We start from the raw sequence: 17,303 nt of genomic DNA, 5'->3' as shown, positions 1-17,303 counted from the left end.
TCCTTTCAAAATCAAGATTTATTTGGCTTTTGTTTGGTGATCACAGACACTATAAACAATTTTACAATTGTTTTTATTCACACATTTTTTTAAATCTAAAAACTATAATTCTGGGTTTTTCTCTAAGACCATTTCAAATATTTTCCGTTTGATCTCTGCAGACAAGCTGTCCTTTAAAACTGGATGTGAAGTTCCAGTATCTCAAATACTGACATAATAAGTTACATCTGCCACGCAGAAACTTTTGCTTAAGTCAGTATTTAAAGATATAATAAAAGCTTCCAATCTTTTGCATCACAGCTACAAAGTTGTTGGAAAAAAATAAAGCTGCAACTACCAAAAATAACTTTGTCACAGATATACATCACCCAGCGAGAAATCCAACACTAGGGAGCAGTTTTATTAGATAAGCAATTCTACTGATGGTACAACCATAGATAAAGATAAATAACTAAAAATGTTAAGACATTCTCAACATATCATTATGAATTCCAAAGTCTGATCTGTGTTATGCTTCATTTAATAGGATAGAAAAAACCGTCCCTCACAGTCTATGGAACGTGAAGCCTAATCAAGGCTTCAAAGCCCTCTCCTTAATGTAACATGCCATTAATTTCTGGTTTCATAGAAAACAGACAACCAGTACATGATTTTACCACTTTAAAAAAGCATTTACACTTATCTAAATATGTAAAAAAATGGGTTGGGTTGGGATTCTCTCCTTTTTAAAAATGTGTTTTCTAGAACTACTAAAAAACTTGCATTTACAAAATAGTTGATAAAAAATATTCCTCTGAATTGTACAAGAAGAAAGGTATAAGGACCACCAATTAAAGACTTCGTACCAGATGTTACTCAGACTTAGCTTCTTTCTCTACTGCTGCATCAGATGCTGGGGTCTGAAAAGGAGAGACAAAACCAGAACACTTCAATGCAGAAAGTTTCTAAGTGACTCAGCCTCTTAGTTTGTAGTATTTTTAATGCACAACTTAGTTGACATACAGAACAACCATTACTTGTTTCTACACACCATGCTTTACAGTCTTAATAAATTGGTGTCATGATCTGCTTATTTCTCTTGGATAATGACCTACTAAAACCAAGCTGTCTTGAAAAGGCTTCTATCTCCCCAGATGCATCCATATGAATTTCAGAATGTTGCTGTTGTTCCTTCTCTGTACACACTGCAAAGATTCATTTTTTTTAAGAACAAAGCCCATTTCAATGACTACTGACTTTACGACAGGAAAAGGGAGCTTTTTAACCTACTAAGTTAAAATCCCTGCATATAGGGTGTTTAGAAAAGACACTATAGACGTACTTCATGCATTTAAATTTCAGCGCAACACTGTTAACATATTCTCAAATCTTACCATGTTTTAAAGTAACCAAGACTTAGAAACACAGTGCTGCATTAAATTAAACATAATTTTGTAAAAATACATCCAGTGAAACTGAACTGTAGCAGCAGAGCTGTACTGTTTTTCAAGTCAAGTCTCTATATGCTGTACCTCAACTTCAGAAAAAGTTCATACAAACTTAATTGATTAAAATCGCAACTCCACTTGTATCGGAAAACTCCCTGCATTTGCAAGGCAGGTTAAAACAAGGAACATACGTATAACAAGGAATAACATACGTATTAACATAAAAAATATCCTTAATTATTCCAAAGCTTTGCAGCAGCACGAGCAGAACAGATGGTTTAATCTCAGCAGTACCCAAACAGGAACCCCAACACCCGTTCAGTCTTTACCGCCACCTGGGGGAAGCTTTTGAAGGAGGGATGCCATTTCCATTCGCAGGCATTAAGTCTCAGCGAGTGTCACCAGAAGTCCTCACTACACTTTCACCAGATCATAGATTAACAAAGGCATCCCTGACGCTACCGTCATGATGGAAAACAGTAATGTCCAACAGGACAGACTATACCTCTGCCTTTTCCAGACTGAGGTGTGACATTAAACGCGCAATTTTGGCTGGCGTGACCAACATGAGACCATTATGAAGATGTGCCACAGCAGTCATCATCCATTCCTCGTGAATTTACATCATCCCTGCACTAGTGTACTAAATAGACCCAGCTGAGAAATATTGCCAAACTTAACTTTCACTGCCATCGATGAAATACTACATGCACAAATTAAAAGACCAAATTATGCGATAAAAAGTTAAGAAACTGATTGGAAAGTTAAGCCAACTAAAGAATTCCTGGTTCTAGCACAACTTTTTCACAAAGATCACACTGTAATCTTGCAAATGAAAAAAACATTACTCCAAAGTAAGTTGTCTTGTACACTGAAGTGTATCTTGTATCTTCCTCACCCACAAAAACCCATTATCTACCTAAAAACCAAATACTCTTTTCCTCTACTTGAAGATCTACCTGCACACTGATAGATGAGTGTGATAGAATTCAGACAGACTTTTTTTTCTATCTCAAAAAAAATTACTTTTGAATGCAACAACCAGACAGGAAGCATGAATCACATTTAAATTAAAAAATCATCTGACTATCTGATCAGCAAACTCCGCTGAACTAATTAAAATGAGTGAGGCATTCAATATTGCAGAAACCTGAGATTAATTCTGGGCCTGCTACCACGTGAAAACTTGCGTTTCATCCAGTTGTTCACACCTGCCCTAGTAAGAGGCACTGCTTCTCCCTACAGATCTTGTCCTAAATTTAAAAATTAATTATGTCCACATCCCAGAAAAAGAATACGGTGTGGAGAATGTTTTAAGCTGGATGATCAGTGACTCCAAAAACTTCATCAACACAACCATTTTAGCACAGTATTACAGCCAAGACTGATTTGGTACCTTCACTTCTTCAGCAACAACAACTGTTAGTAATTCTTGCACTTTCTCTTCCATCCCTGCACCAGCCTGTCCCTTCTACCAGGGGGTAGACTATGATTCCTATAAATGCCATCTCAGCTTTGGTTAAGTCATTTCAACTTTGGGTTTTCAGTGAAAACTGTTTGCAGTCCCATGAAAATTAGTATTGCATTTGTCAAAAAACTTTTGCAGCAAGAAGGAACCTCTCTTCCAGTAACAGCAGACTAAAACCCAAACCAAACCCTCCGAAGGCAGACACATCCCCCTGACACCCAGAGCAATATCGCTTCTGTACACCCTATATGTATTATTTTGCCAAGACCTACCCGCAGGGAAGACAGCCCCTCTCTGAAGGACATTATCCTGTATCGGAACTTTGGTAAAATTCTCACCTGTTTCCTTATTTTCAGGGATTGTTATCACATCACTGAAATTCTTTTCGGCGCAACTAGAATTTTCCAGGTACATCTACTAACATTTCAATAGCCTACATCCTTCTTTTGGCAGAAATAGATTCTATTATAAGTACTGCTTATGTTTCTGATAGATATTTGGATAGTCCGGTACAGTAAGTTATCTAGCTGCTTTGCCCCAAGGAATACAGACAACTTTACCTCCTCACTTTTAGCTTCCCCATTTTCTGCAGGAACGTTGTCCTTTGTCTGTTCTTGGTTTGTCTCTTCTGTCTGTTTTCCTTTAGGCCCCCTTTTCCCCTTTGATTGAGCTTTCTTGTCCTCAGATTTATCCTACAATGAAATAAATTTCCAGTAAGCGAATTCCTATGACATATTAGGTAAACTTATAAAATAATAAAACCCACACAAAACCCAAGGTGGACTTGATAAACAGCAAGAGCTACTACCAACAATCAATGAGCTAATACATAGTTCAACTACCAAAAAAGTTTTCCAAATTACATATAGGCAAACAATCAGTTTCAGATAGCGTCTCAAAATGAGAGAATCAAACTGGGATAAGAAGGTAACTAGATTCTAGTGCCTAGACAGAGAAATTTGTAATACATGATTTAACCTTGTGGCACATAAAAAAAATAATAATGCAGTCCTTCCACTTTGTAAATACAAAACACTTCAAACTGTCTTTTTCCTCTTCTATTGATAGGTGGGAATTTCAATAACAACCTAAATAAACGTATCACCTAGAAGTAACATTTTCGGTGCTCCTGTGCTAGTATTTCAGTCACATCCTCTGTACCCAAATGATTCCTGTTAAATGGGCAGGGGAAAACTATTTGTTCAAGAGATACTTTCATATGAATATGTAGTACATCCTCCCAGGCATTCCTTACAGCAACCAAATGCTAAAGTTTGCTTGTCCTCCAGCTGATCCCCCTACTTACAAATTTATTCTATCAATTCAGAATTACATAAATGCACTGATTTTGACATCATCCGTCAAACATTACTTAATGATACTAACAAAAATGTTCAATAAATGACAAACTGTAACACTTTTTCTGGGTAGGTAGAATGTGAATAAATGATAAGAGAACGTAATGCATTTATACCTCTAAGCAGAGGAGCAGTACACTGATATGCCTTAAAATGTGTCTAATCTCATTAGAAATATTGTGTGCATTTCATAAGTATATTCTTCATATTGTGTCCTAATTTGTTGTCTCTGACCTAAAATTCACTCCAAGAAATAAAGCTCTCATTTTTCTGTATTTTAAGTACTGTAGAAATGTGTTTACCAGTCAGATCACTATTAGAAACCATTTGATCAGAAGTATTCCATACTATCTTCACTCCAAGCATTCATTCTTCCTTATAAAAACCATGCAACCTCCTTACTTCACACACGCAACTTTTTAATAGCTACGTGAATACATTTCGTATTTTACATGAACGCTCATATAAAATACTGTCTTCATGAAAACACAGTTTTGTCAACCACTTGCAACTATTGAGCAAAAGTTCTAAGTGTTTTACACCAGTGGATACAAACATGCAGTGTTACATTCCACATAAAAGAGATGCAAGGTTAAAAAAATAAAATAAAATTCAGTGCTGAAGCATGTTATGTCAGGTAATGAAATCATCAACATCCACAAAACTTTAGAAATTCTTTGCTATTTTTTAGAAAAGACAATTTTTTAAATCCTCAAAAGCACAGAGAAAACAGTTGAAAATGCTAGTGGGAAAAAATGAGTCCTTTTAAAAAGTTATAAAAGCTAAACTCAGTAACACAAATTCAGGTAACAGACAACTTTAGAACATGTAGACTTCTGTGTTTTGATTGTCAAAATATTTTTCTTCATTAATATTTATTTAAAAAAAACCAAGTTACTCATAATGAGCAAACTTCTCCCAACTACAAGTAATACTGCCAGAGAAGGTTTTAAAAGTTACAAAGTTGATGCAAAGCAACTTTTGATATATTGATACAGAAAAAAAGATAATAGTTTAAAAAAAAAACAAACAAAAAATATCTATCATTTGACTGGTATGTAACAGTGAAATATTTCTGCAACCTGTTTTAAAAAGTCCAGAGACAGCTAAAATGAGAAAGTACTGAAGATGGAGAAGTAAAACACAATCAGAACAAAAGAGATTTTTTACAATAACAATGAGAAAGCTTCCAAGTGACAAAAGATTTTAGTGACAGCATGCGTTCCAGAACAAAGAGGATCAAACGTAAAACAAGTTATACATTTATTTGAATTGCCAATGGTAACAGTGGTTAAAAAAAAGAGAAAATGATTGTTCACATATTCACGTTACAGCAGCATTCCATGGGGGCCTCATGCAAGATGTTCTACTTAATATTCTAAGACAACAATTGCTTGTGATGGGCTTGGTTTACATGAATGTAAACTGTGGAAACATTTCTTCCTAGAACTAAATTAGTTATAGGCAGCAAGTCAGTAGTATCATGCGTATCAGTTAGCATCAACTAGCAGCATTAAGAATTAGATGCACCACAAAGATGCTGGAAAAAAAGAAAATCAGAACTGAAGTAAAATTGGAAAGATTCCCCAAATTATTTAGGCTTACAACCTCGAGAATGGGAATGCACTGATATCCAAACCATTGGAATGAAGGGGATAAGTAACTGTTCAGTAGGATTAATAAAATGAAAACATCAAAAAGTCTGCAAAGCAGAGCTCTATATTAGTGTATCTGAATTGCTCTTAATCCATGCATTAAAAAGAAAAGCTTATAATCACAAAGGAACACTTAAAAACACATACACCAACAAGCCAACAGATACACAGCCTCTTTTACATCTCCCAAGAACAGAGATTTTGCACTTCAGTTATTATCACAGTGAAGGCTATACTAAAAAACAGAAAGATCATACTAAACCAAGCTTACTTACACATACACACCTGAAAGCTAGACTGCATGAATGGAAACTCAGATCTTTTTCAGTGGCTACCTAAATAATTCAAATAGTGTTTTTTTTCCTAACACACTGCTTTAAGTTGTGAGCATATTTTATCCCTCTTTGTTAGTGATGAAATACAATCCTACATACAGTTGCTTCGACATTCAAGTACCAAACACAAATCTGTGCCCACAGTTCCAGGCGATACTTTTGAGTTTTTAGCGAGGATATACCCAAACGGTGGTGGAATGCACACAGAGCTACCGGCAGAAGGATCCAAAAATGATACTTTGGCTAAATAAGCCTTCCCACAAGGAACAGGTGGAGATGATTAAAACCAATCAGAGGCCGTGCATGGGATGCCACCGGGCACCTCCACTGCCTCCTCCCCCCCCCCCCCCCTTTCCCGGCCACTCTCACCTTTGCCGCTAACTTTTTTGGTTTCGGCTCTGCTTTGGCAGGAGCGGGTTTCTGAGGAGAAAGAACAAGTCAGGCAGACGTTCAGCCCTCGGGAATGGCCCTCTTCGGCACAGGGAGGCGCGCACACACAAGGACACCCCCCCTCCCGCTCCCCTACTCACAGCCGACAGCCGCGCCGACCGCCTCTTCGGCTACAGACGGGGGAAAAAAAAAACAGAAACGGGGTGAGCGACCGGGCTGAGACGCCCGCCCCTCCCGGGCCCACCCCCGCCCCCCGGTCACCTACCTCCTGAGCGGCCTCCCCGTCCGCCACCGCCACCTGCCAACACAAACGGGCCGCGTCAGGCAGCGCAGGCGCCTCGGGGGGAGGAAGGGGGGGCGGAGGGGGGGGCGGGCGAGCGTCGTCGTCGTCATCATGTGCCCGCCCGCGCCCCCGCCGCCCCCCCGCCACCCGCGCCTTCCCGCCGCCGCTTTCGGATTTCGATCCCCGGCGAGCCCCCGCCGAACCTTCCAGACACCACCCCCCCCACCTCCCCTCAGCGGGGCCCCCCGTCGGGGGGTGCGGGGCTGGCTGCTAAGGGGAAGGCGCCGGCCCCCCTCAGCGCCGCGGCTGTGCCCGCGGAGTGTCCGCTTCCCTCCGAGCCCGCCTGGTCCTTCCCTGCGGTGCGGCGGCCGCGGTTCACCCGCGGGCGGCCCCGCTCCTCTCCTCGAGCCCCGCTTCACCTTTCTCTTCGGCATGGCCAGGCTGCGCGGCGGCGCCTCCCGCCTGCGACCCCCGGTGCTGCTGCTGCTTCTGCGGCGGCTCCTCCCGCCCAGCTGCTGGGTGCCTCACGGCCGGCCACTGCCAGCCAGCCTCGCCGCGCAGGGAAACCGCCCCCCCCCATCCATCCCAGCAGCGCCAGCGGCACCGCAACAGGATCCAGCCGGATTGGCGGGGGGGGGGGCGCTCCCCACCCGCCCCCGGGGCGCCCTCGCGGGGGCGGCCCCGGCGCGGGGCGGGGCCTCACGATTGGCCAGCCCTCGTCACGTGGCCGCACCTGTCCCCGTTTCCCCTCTCACAGCGCCGCTCGGCGGGAGGGGCTTTAGTGCCGGGGCCGGGGAGGTGGGGGGGGACGGACGTGCCCGCCCGCCCTCGGAGGGGTGCGGCATGGCGGAGAGCGGCGCCTGGCTGCTGGTGCTGAGCTCTGTCTTCCTCTGCAACGCGCTCAAGATCCTCCTGCCCTCCTGCTCCTCCATCGTAAGTGGCCTCACCGTGCCCGCCCCGCCCCCCTGCCGGCGGCCGTTACCTCACGGCCGGGCTCCCCCCTCGCCTGCCCGCCTCCATCCCCACCCCCCTTCCCCCCGGCTGCGGGCGGGACCTCGCCTCTGCCCGCCCGGGCCCCGCCGCCGGACAAAGCAGGGGCGGCTGAGGAGGGGCGAGGCCGCGGGGCAGGGCGTTACGGCGATGTCATGGCGTCGCCTCCGTCTGACAGCTGAGGGGTGAGGTGAGGCGGAGCGCGGCCCGGCCCTGCGCCTCGCCTGAGGAGGGAGGAGGGGGCTGATACTGGGAAGAGCTGGGCGGTGGTGAAACCGCAGGCCGTGACAGGGTGCCACTGTGACAGGGTGCCACTGTGGCTCCGGTAGCCTCGGTTAAGCAGCGTCTTCAAAGCAAAGTAACGGGGAATGAGTTACCGGTGCCTCCAACGGTACCCCTGAGGCCGCAGCCCTCGGGGCACTGCAGGGAATGCAAAGGGCAGCGTTGCCCAGCCGTCCCCGCCTTCGGCAGAGGGACGTGTCCCTTGCTGAGAAGGGAGATGGGGGGGATACGGGGATCCAGGAGTTCGGTGTCATAGGAGGAAACCTTCAGTCGCAGTCACTGGTCAGGATGCCCCATGGCCTGATCTCAAGCGTTTCTGTGGAAGCGTGGATAACAGAATTACGGACTGATAAACTCTGTGGCTGACAAAGAAGCTTACGTGTGAGCAAGCATGCTAAAATACCTACCGTTCTGCGCTTTCACGTAAATAACTTCACGCTCACACAGATCAGTGAGCACTGTTTGCTAATGGATAAAAATCCTTTAAAAGGTAAATTGCTCTTAGCAATTTAGGAAGCTGAACACGGTGTTACTGTGAGATGACTAATGAAAACCTCCACTCAACTTTCTGCTGTGGTTTGTGACAGAAAGTAGTGTAATATTCTCATTGAGTACAGTACTGAGAACGTCATATGTGGGGAAAAAATTACATGTGTCTTGAGGAAGCTACAAAGATTTGCTAAGGAACAGCAAGAAAAAGATTTTATGCTTTTTGTATTTTCATTTCAAAGGTAAAAGGAGTACATGAACCAGCAAGCAGGTGGTGCCTCATGAAAAGAAAGTGGGAAAGTAAAAGGGGAGAAAGCGTTTGCTAACACGACATGTGATTACACTTTTACGTTTCTGTCAGTAGGAAATAATTTTAGCCAAGAAACCAATAAGATGTTATAAGAAAACCACATTTAAACACATGTAAGAAAAATAACAAATGCAAATTTGTGTTTCTGGTTTTGAGGCAGTGGTAAGATACTGCACTGGATGGATCACATCTCTTGGCTGTACAGCAATTCCTGTGTTTCTAACAGCCTGGACTAGGCAATCTGTAATCTAGAGGAGTGATTCCTGGTTGGTGAGCCATGCATTATTGTCAAAGTCTAAAACCGGGCTTCAGTGAATAAAGTTTCCATGTTAATGAGTTTAGGCCCTTGCTGAGGCTGCTGAAGCTGGAAATGGGAACGATGAACGAGTAAGGGGCATTGCTGGAGCTGGAAAGAGAAGTGGTGGAAAAGGAGTGCTTCCCGGTCCTTCCTCTCCTGCACGTATCAGGTGCTTGTCATCCAAGCAGTGGGTGATGAGAATTGCGAGGAGGGAGGACAGCAGTTCAGATCAGGATGCAGTGGCAGGCAGGGCCTGGGAGGTTTGAAAGGTCTTAGAAGGCAGCGTCATCAAGAGTGGGGAGATGAGGAGATGAAGGCAGAAATAGAGAAGGAAAAGGCAGTTAACCATAGTAGAAAGGTTGAGAATCGGTGCTCTACAGGAACAATTTTCAGCCCTTTTTGATTTGCTTCTCAGTCAGAACAAGAAAGTAAAAATTCTTTGGCTTTTTGAATGTGTTGCAGATGTTAAGCCAAGGTTTTTCGGTGACTTGATAAAAGGTGCTTTTTTCATGAGAGGCTTTTGAGTATGTAACAAACACGATATCATACTTTATACATATTAAAGAAAATCGGTGGAACTCTGGATAAATAACTGATACTCTTTCTTTACTTTTTAGATATCCAGATTGTTACAAAAGGATGCAGAGCAGGAGTCCCAAATGAGAGCTGAAATTCAGAACATGAAACAAGAACTCTCAACCATTAGTATGATGGATGAGTTTGCTAGATATGCCCGTCTGGAAAGAAAAATTAACAAAATGACTGACAAGCTTAAAACTCATGGTAGAGTGCAATGTTTACTCCCTTTTCTAGTTTCTGAAAAACATTTTTCCAAGAAAGTTTTCAATTTTAAGTATACTTATCCTTCAACTTTTTCCCTTCCCCTCTTACCTGTTTCCAGTGTTCCCTTCTTTTTTTCTTTCTTTTTTTTCCTTTAATTTTTCTGTAGACCTTGCTCTTGTCTTTCAATTGTGCATAGTTCTGCATACACTTATAAGGGACTTCACTGTGTAATTATTTACTTTTTCTCAGCGATGCTCATCACTGACTCATATTTTGAATAAGTCGAGGAGGTTCTTTGCCATTAACAAAAGAAGTAACACAGTAAGGCTGCGTATCTTCACTGCAAAAGGATGCTTTGCTTGGTTGGGGCTTTTTATTTGGTGTACTACAGAATGCTAGGGAGACAGCGTTGATCTATAAGGTAACCAGATGAGACTTTCCTGTCCTTTTGCAATTCTGTCTGACCTTATGCAGCAGATTTTGTGATAAAGCTGTAGTGTTTTGTCTCAATTAGGATTTTATATTCGTATAATCCATCATCTCATGGTAGAAAGTACACGTAAACCTTTGGCACCAGAGCCTTTGCTCTTGTCTTTACTCAAACTCACTAACTGATCTTAACAGGGTAGGAGAAAACTTGCTTTATCTGCCTCCCCTGTGCAGAATGGATGGATGTTTATAGGCTCCTTGCTTGGAAAGAGGACTATATTTACAACTGGCAGTATTGTATTGCTTTTAGTAGTATTATTCTTAACCAAATAAGTTCAGTAAAACTAGATTTGAGTAGTTCACTTAGCAACCAACAATGTTGTTTTAGAGAACTTTAAGCCACCGTTATGTTTGAAGATGTGCTGTCTTCACTGGGCTTCTTTATATTGGTCTGAGCTACAGTAAGAGCAGAACAATAGGCAAGAGGAGTTTTTAAAACTGAACCTGACGAAAATTTATTCAGTGAAGGAATAGTCTTAACTGTGTTCCTGAATGAAATAGGGCAAAAAGTGCATCTGCTAAAGCCCCTTTTAGGAAAGGGAAAAATTTACTTTATGCTTCATCTGAAGCAGGTTCTTAAATTTGTAACCACAGCAACTGTTTGCATTTGGGAATAGTGTTCTTGTTTGTGTGTGACATTTCTCTGTCTAGAATATCAGTGTTTTGCAACTTTTCATAGTAGCGTTAATAAGAAACTACAGTGTGATACGTCCCTAGCTTTGAATATAGCTATAAGTCATTTGGAAAGAGATTTTTAAAACAGTGTAAAGTCCTGATTTGAAGAGTGAAATATTAATAAATTACTAGTTTTATGTAAGTATCATTCTCTATTATAAATAATGCAGAGTAATTTTTTTTTTCTTTCAACAGTGAAAGCACGAACTGCCCAATTAGCCAAAATAAAGTGGGTTATAAATATTGTATTCTACATCTTACAAGTAAGTAAATATTTTATTATAAATACAAATTACTAACCAAATCCTCAGTAGTGTTAGAATTCTGTCATGCATCAGTTGGCTGATGATTAGTCATGCAGGTGTTTGACATTCCAGTGATACAGTGCATGCCAAACTGAAAGAGTTTCTTGAAACAGAAGGGAGAGGTGTTGCTGATAAGGTCTGGTAGTTGTGGATGGAAGGAGTTTTGAGTTTTGTTTTAGCTCTGTATTTCTGGTTTGGAGATGAAAAGATAGGAGTTTGTCTTAGCTCTGTCATCACTAAGTGGTTTTTTTTCATTTACGTATGACACTGGACCCAGGAAAGTTCTGATACCTGTAAATAGATTTTTGCCTATGTTTTTGAAAACAAAATATGCTTTTGATGAGGATGCAAATCTCCACTTACAGCTGCCACACATTTCACCACGGTGCCCCATCACGTTGTCTCTGTAGTTCAGACTTAATGCCAAAGGATGACAGTGGTCAACCTGCAGATATCTTTAGGGTAATGTTAAAGCTAGTTGGATTCATAGCGAACAAGGATTATGTCTAAAAGCAGTCATCAGAATTTAACAGTTACTGTTAATATGTTTGTGTATACTAGACTTGAGCCAGGGTCTCAAAAGAAAGCAGTATTTTCCATTTCTCCCTGCTACCTCTTAATATTGTGTATAAAGTTGAGGTTATACTAAGTTTAAAAATATTTTTGAACTTGTTTAAGAACAATGTAAAATAACAAAGAAACTATTTTCTTTAATTAGAATTTATGATTTACTCCTTCAAAATAGCGGCGGAAATGTACTTTGGTGTGTTATTATCCAAGCTAATAAAAATTCCAATTCTAGGCGGCGTTGATGATCTCTCTGATTTGGAAGTACTATTCTGAGCCAGTTACAGTGCTTCCAAGCAAATGGCTTGCTCCGCTGGAGCGCCTGGTAGCCTTTCCTACGGGGGTGGCAGGTAAGCACTCTACAGTGGAAAAAATACATTTCCCGAGCCCATGCAGATGCTAACAGTGTTGCGATGAGGAGCATACATGGCTTAAAAGCGCTGCTTCTGTATGTTTCTTCTAACTCCTTTAGCACAGAGAGGAGTTTCATTTTTATTTCTTCTCAAACAGCGCAGATTTATCTCAGTATGGAATAGATCCTGGAGAAGATTTCAGGTCAGGAATACTTTTATATTAAGGAGCCCACTAAAATAGTAGAAATGGGTTTAAAAATGGGCAAATGCTTCATAGGTCCATATCAGTTACATGTGTTTCTTACAAACTGCTGGGGTTTCATAGTAGTGTAACTCCAGAGTGATTTAGGTATACTTTCTCTTGGTATTTTGCCTTGTCTGTTCCCACCCATTTTCCCATTGGACTTCTGTTGCATTTTTACTTGAATCCTTTTCTTTTAGGTAGTTTAATGAATTAATGATCAGAAGGACATCATAGCTTGTAGATAACTATTTCTGAGTGAAAAGTGTGCTGGCTCTATGCTAACGAGATAAGTAGGCAGGCAGAATGACAGGATAATGTGTGGAAATTCATCAAGCTAAAATGCTGCTGGTGAATCTTCATGTTAGGCTTGTAAGTCCCAACTGCCTTAGAAGGAATTCCAAAATATGTTGTTGGAATCATATGTTGTTGTATCTTTAATCACTGTATAGGGAATGATTTTTATCCAGCATGCTTACTGGACAAGAGAAGAGTCTGCTTCTGTGCAGGGTGGGGGAATAGTCCTTGGAAGACATTTATTTAAACAGGATTTGAAGGGATTTAAAAACGTTCACATCCATGTCTGCCTTCAAATCTCCTTTTTTGTCTTGGCTGATAATCACTTTACTGTGGAGATCGCCTTTGAATTCTAGGTGGTAAACACAAAAATGTCTAAAAATCACCAAAGAGGTCGTTTCTTCATGTGTGTGCTATGAACAGCTATGTGTTCTGTGATACTAGGTAGTATGATTCTATGTAGTCTGCAATATGGATGTGCTGTGTATTACAGTCTATTCCATCATACCAATGCAAATTTCTGTGCTGCTAGTTGGAAGGATGGGATGCTTTAAAAAAGCAGCGCAAGGCATATGTGTCAGCAGCAAGCAACAGTCCCTGTAGCGTTTTTCTATATAACTGTATGGGGAGCAGGGGGAGAGAAGTATGGATTTAATACTTTTAAAAAGATAGATTTAAATTTCAGAAGTTTACTTTTTACCTCTCTCAAATCTTGAGTTTAGGTTCTAGTAAAGTATTCTGTTACATGCCAAGCCTTTAACGTCAGCACCTTAGACATTTTCTGCTAGATACATAGCAAATGTTTTTAGCTGAGAGTTGTATATACCACATTTTGTCTCATATTTGTGTTATTTGGTACTGTTTTCCCCAGACAGTCTTCAGGTTTTCCCAGGACCAGCATGGTTTCGCAGGACTAGCTGCCATCCCTTGAAGAGAGACATTTGTATATAAAAAGGAAGACGTTTTGTTCCTGTTCACCTCATAAAATTGTTTTCAGATGCTTGTGTGCTTCAGGGTTATTGATGCAATGACTTAAATCATGTTTTATATCTCTTTCAGGTGGTGTTGGAATTACGTGTTGGCTTGTGGTTTGTAATAAAGTTGTAGCTATCATGCTACACCCTTTCAGCTGAAGGAATCCCAGTCATCCGTGGAGTCCTCAAATACATTTTTGTTATCACTGTTTTAAACAAATAAAAACAAAAAAAGGAACAGTTGTCTTCCATGAGACTAGGTCCGAGATAATATTTGTTACTTCATTTGGATATCAGTCAGTATTCCTTTTGATTTATATTATTTTTCCTTCATTTGTATTTCAGTTTGGTGGTCAGTTTTCAAAGAATAGCATTGCTGTTTCAGAACTTTATTTTGTGTCTATTTTGACAAGTATGAACACCGATTCATGGCAGAACCGCAAGGCATAGTCACCAAAATCTAAAAGTGCTGGATTTGCGTTTTTAAGTTGGAAATGCACTGGCATTAGGAATTTTTGTGAGCTTTGCTGTTTCTTTGCTGTATAATATGGAAGTCTCACCCGAAGGTGGGATTATATTTGGTGACAAGTGGTTCTAGAGGACAGAGGTAGGTGTTTTGTTTGGCTTAAAGAGAATTTGTTTCTTCCTTATTATTTTTTTACACTAGAATTGGTATATTCTTGGGCTGTCTTAGAAAATGCATTATTGATATATATGCAGAATGAACCTTTTATCTCTTAAGAGACTCACTCGATTGCCAAATAAAGGATGGCTGGATACTTTTTCTTCCCTGACTTTTAAAATTCATTGAACACTTGATTTTTTTTTCCTGCTTTTATTGATAACTGGCCTTTCCTTCCTTGATATTTTCTCTGCTTCACAAACTGAATGAGGATCACTGAAACTATTTCCTTCCATGTTTTGGGAGGAAAGGTCTGGCCATCCTTCTCAAGCTCCACATTAAGAAAGAGGAAGTAGAAGACAGTGCTGTTCCTTCAGAGGACAACATTCCTAGGGCTTTAGCATACATTAATGACAGTCCAGGATAGCCCAAAACAGCTGTGTAAATGTAAAAAGGCAAATTAGTGATTTAAATGTCTGAAATAGTAACAGAACGGTAGCAAGCAGGAAGAAGAGGGAAAACAATTTTCTGTTTTGGCCTAAATCCTTCTTGCTGTATTTAAGTACAGGAAACAGGCACAGTATTTTGAATTTAAAAGCGGACAGAATTCTTCCTAGTACCGTGCCTGTAGACCAGTGACAGTTAGATTATTTTCCATGCTACAGTGATATCTGCAACCCTGTCATTGCTGCCCCATAAAGCAAATGAGTGGGTTTATAAAGTTCTTGTTCCACATCAGCTCTTTTTTTGACCTGAGCCTGAACAAAGCTGTAGGGGACACCTTTCCCTCTTCTGCTGGGCTTTGGCGATTCTGGTTCTGCTTCCCACTCTGTACAGTGGGATGTATTTGTTATGTTATCTCAGGTCCTTTGCCTTCCTGCAGGAATGAAAGAAGGGACTAGGGCCCCTCCATAGTTAGCACTGCCTTTAGAAGGTCATGATACATTGTGTGTATATATGTATGAAATGTTGGGGTTTTTTTTAATGTTAATTTAAAAAAAAATTGCTTTTATATTAAGTGTTCCATTTAGCCAACATGAAAGTGGATGCATTATCATCAAGAAAAAAATGCCGTGACTGAATGTTATGCATAATCATGTTTTTGTTAACAAAATAAAGCTTTTCAACCCATCTCAGGTTTTCTACTTCATTTTTCAATGTTAATTAGTTTTCCTAAAAAAAAAAAAACAACAAAAAAAAACCCCAAAAAACCCCAAACCAACAACACCCCCACCATGTTCTTGCATAAGGAAATACTGCTGGATTCAACAGGCCTATTTATTTTTTTTATTATATCTTTTTAAAAGTATTTGGGACAGATTATTTCACTATGACATTGACATATTTCTGAATCTGAAGATGTGGCTAATGCTATTTCTGCTCAGCTTGTTAGGGAGTTTAACACAGCGAAGTCAAGAAAAGCAGCATCATTGAAAATCTTCACAGTGGCATTTGCTGTTCATCCGCCCTTAGCGTGGGGTCATCAAACCCGCAGTTTGTTTGCTGCTCTAGTCAAACATTTGGTGAGTAAAGGCAAAAAGGCTTTTGGTCACCTAGCGAGTACAAAGAGGAGTGTTGGATTATGTACGCGTGTTTGCTCTTAACTTTGGCGCAGCAGTAAAGGCATTGTGGAAGTATTAATAGTTCACAGAGGAGAAACACCTCTTTTGACTGCACAAAATCAATTTTAAGTGCCACTTCAGGAAAAACCTTGGAAATTTTGAAAGGAAATATGCTGCACATAGGTTCAGATCTAAATGTCTTAATTGCCTTTAAAAGCTTTTGCGGTATGATTTTTTTTTAGGTGCTACTGCCTTTTAAAATTAATAGAATACATGTAATTTTCCCTAACTTCACATTTTAGCAAACGTTTAATGAATTACTATGAGGAACAAAACATAATCCTCCTACCCTCGCTTACATAACCTTAAACACAGGATTTTTAAAGGCTTTTTGAGAACTGGATATGCCTGATTTCTCCAAAACAATAGTTTACTCTTGCGCATTCATCTTTGGATGTCAGCTGTGGAAGTTACCAGGCAAACTGCTTTGATAAGTTCTAACACTGGAAAAGAATGAAGCTTTAGAGCTTTATAATGCTAGTGAAAACAATGTAATAGCAAATTATTTTTATTATGTGTGAATTCTGGAAGCCATTTCAGGAGTGAAGAAAATTAAAAAATTATTTTCTTTTATTGCATTGTTGGTACTAACCCAATAATAAACCTTTTGAAAGCAGATTGCTCACTTCGGCTAGCTAAAAAATAATCAGCTTCAAAATTCAAACTGCACAGAGAATGCAGAAAACTGGAAATTACAAACCAAAGACTAACTTGAACACCTGATAACGGGTAAAAATGTTGTAATTGTTAAGGCACTCTTACTAAGATGTGTATGCATGCGCATGGACCAAGAAAAGAAGAATGTTCTTTTGTGACAACTGATTTGACTGTCATTTTGGAAAAATCATTGAAAGAAATCCTCAGTACGTGTAAGATTTTATATGCATTTAATCAAGGTAAAAACATTGTTTTTTAAAAAAATGTTTTAAATTATCCGTATTTCTAAAGATAAGTTGATGTACCTAACTAAATGTCAAATAAAGTAACTAGTTTGTGTATTCTCATGAGGTTATTCATAACGATTTCATTACTGTTAGATGCTTCACATTATGAACTAGTAGCGGGGGTTTGAACCTTGCCTTGTGTAATC

At 40.5% G+C, this 17,303-nt stretch overlaps 2 protein-coding genes across 2 annotated transcripts; one reads left to right on the top strand and one right to left on the bottom strand.

Moving 5' to 3' along the window:
* Positions 1-7,562, bottom strand: HMGN1 (high mobility group nucleosome binding domain 1). Its single transcript, XM_054208712.1, has 6 exons — positions 7,336-7,562; positions 6,899-6,931; positions 6,774-6,803; positions 6,613-6,663; positions 3,456-3,587; positions 1-899 (listed from the first exon to the last, which is right to left on the bottom strand). Exons 1-6 carry the CDS (start codon positions 7,348-7,350, stop codon positions 852-854), a joined length of 309 nt encoding a protein of 102 aa, XP_054064687.1. The 5' UTR covers positions 7,351-7,562; the 3' UTR covers positions 1-851.
* Positions 7,563-7,658: 96 nt separating this feature from the next.
* On the top strand, positions 7,659-15,722 carry GET1 (guided entry of tail-anchored proteins factor 1). The gene is made up of 5 exons (XM_054208697.1): positions 7,659-7,849; positions 9,903-10,068; positions 11,428-11,495; positions 12,340-12,454; positions 14,055-15,722. Exons 1-5 carry the CDS (start codon positions 7,760-7,762, stop codon positions 14,126-14,128), a joined length of 513 nt encoding a protein of 170 aa, XP_054064672.1. The 5' UTR covers positions 7,659-7,759; the 3' UTR covers positions 14,129-15,722.
* Positions 15,723-17,303: the final 1,581 nt, after the last annotated feature.

Source organism: Rissa tridactyla, chromosome 1 (assembly GCF_028500815.1).
Source record: "Rissa tridactyla isolate bRisTri1 chromosome 1, bRisTri1.patW.cur.20221130, whole genome shotgun sequence".
NCBI classification, from domain to species: domain Eukaryota; kingdom Metazoa; phylum Chordata; class Aves; order Charadriiformes; family Laridae; genus Rissa; species Rissa tridactyla.
This window is presented reverse-complemented; position numbering and strand designations above follow the sequence as displayed.

Coding starts and splice junctions, on each gene's coding strand:
- GET1 (XM_054208697.1), top strand. CDS start 7,760: ATGGCGGAGAGCGGCGCCTGGCTGCTGGTGCTGAGCTCTGTCTTCCTC. Junction 7,850..9,902: donor TGCCCTCCTGCTCCTCCATC/GTAAGTGGCCTC, acceptor TTTACTTTTTAG/ATATCCAGATTGTTACAAAA. Junction 12,455..14,054: donor CTTTCCTACGGGGGTGGCAG/GTAAGCACTCTA, acceptor TATCTCTTTCAG/GTGGTGTTGGAATTACGTGT.
- HMGN1 (XM_054208712.1), bottom strand. Junction 6,804..6,898: donor ACGGGGAGGCCGCTCAGGAG/GTAGGTGACCGG, acceptor CCCCGTCTGTAG/CCGAAGAGGCGGTCGGCGCG. Junction 3,588..6,612: donor CAAAAAAGTTAGCGGCAAAG/GTGAGAGTGGCC, acceptor ATTTCATTGTAG/GATAAATCTGAGGACAAGAA.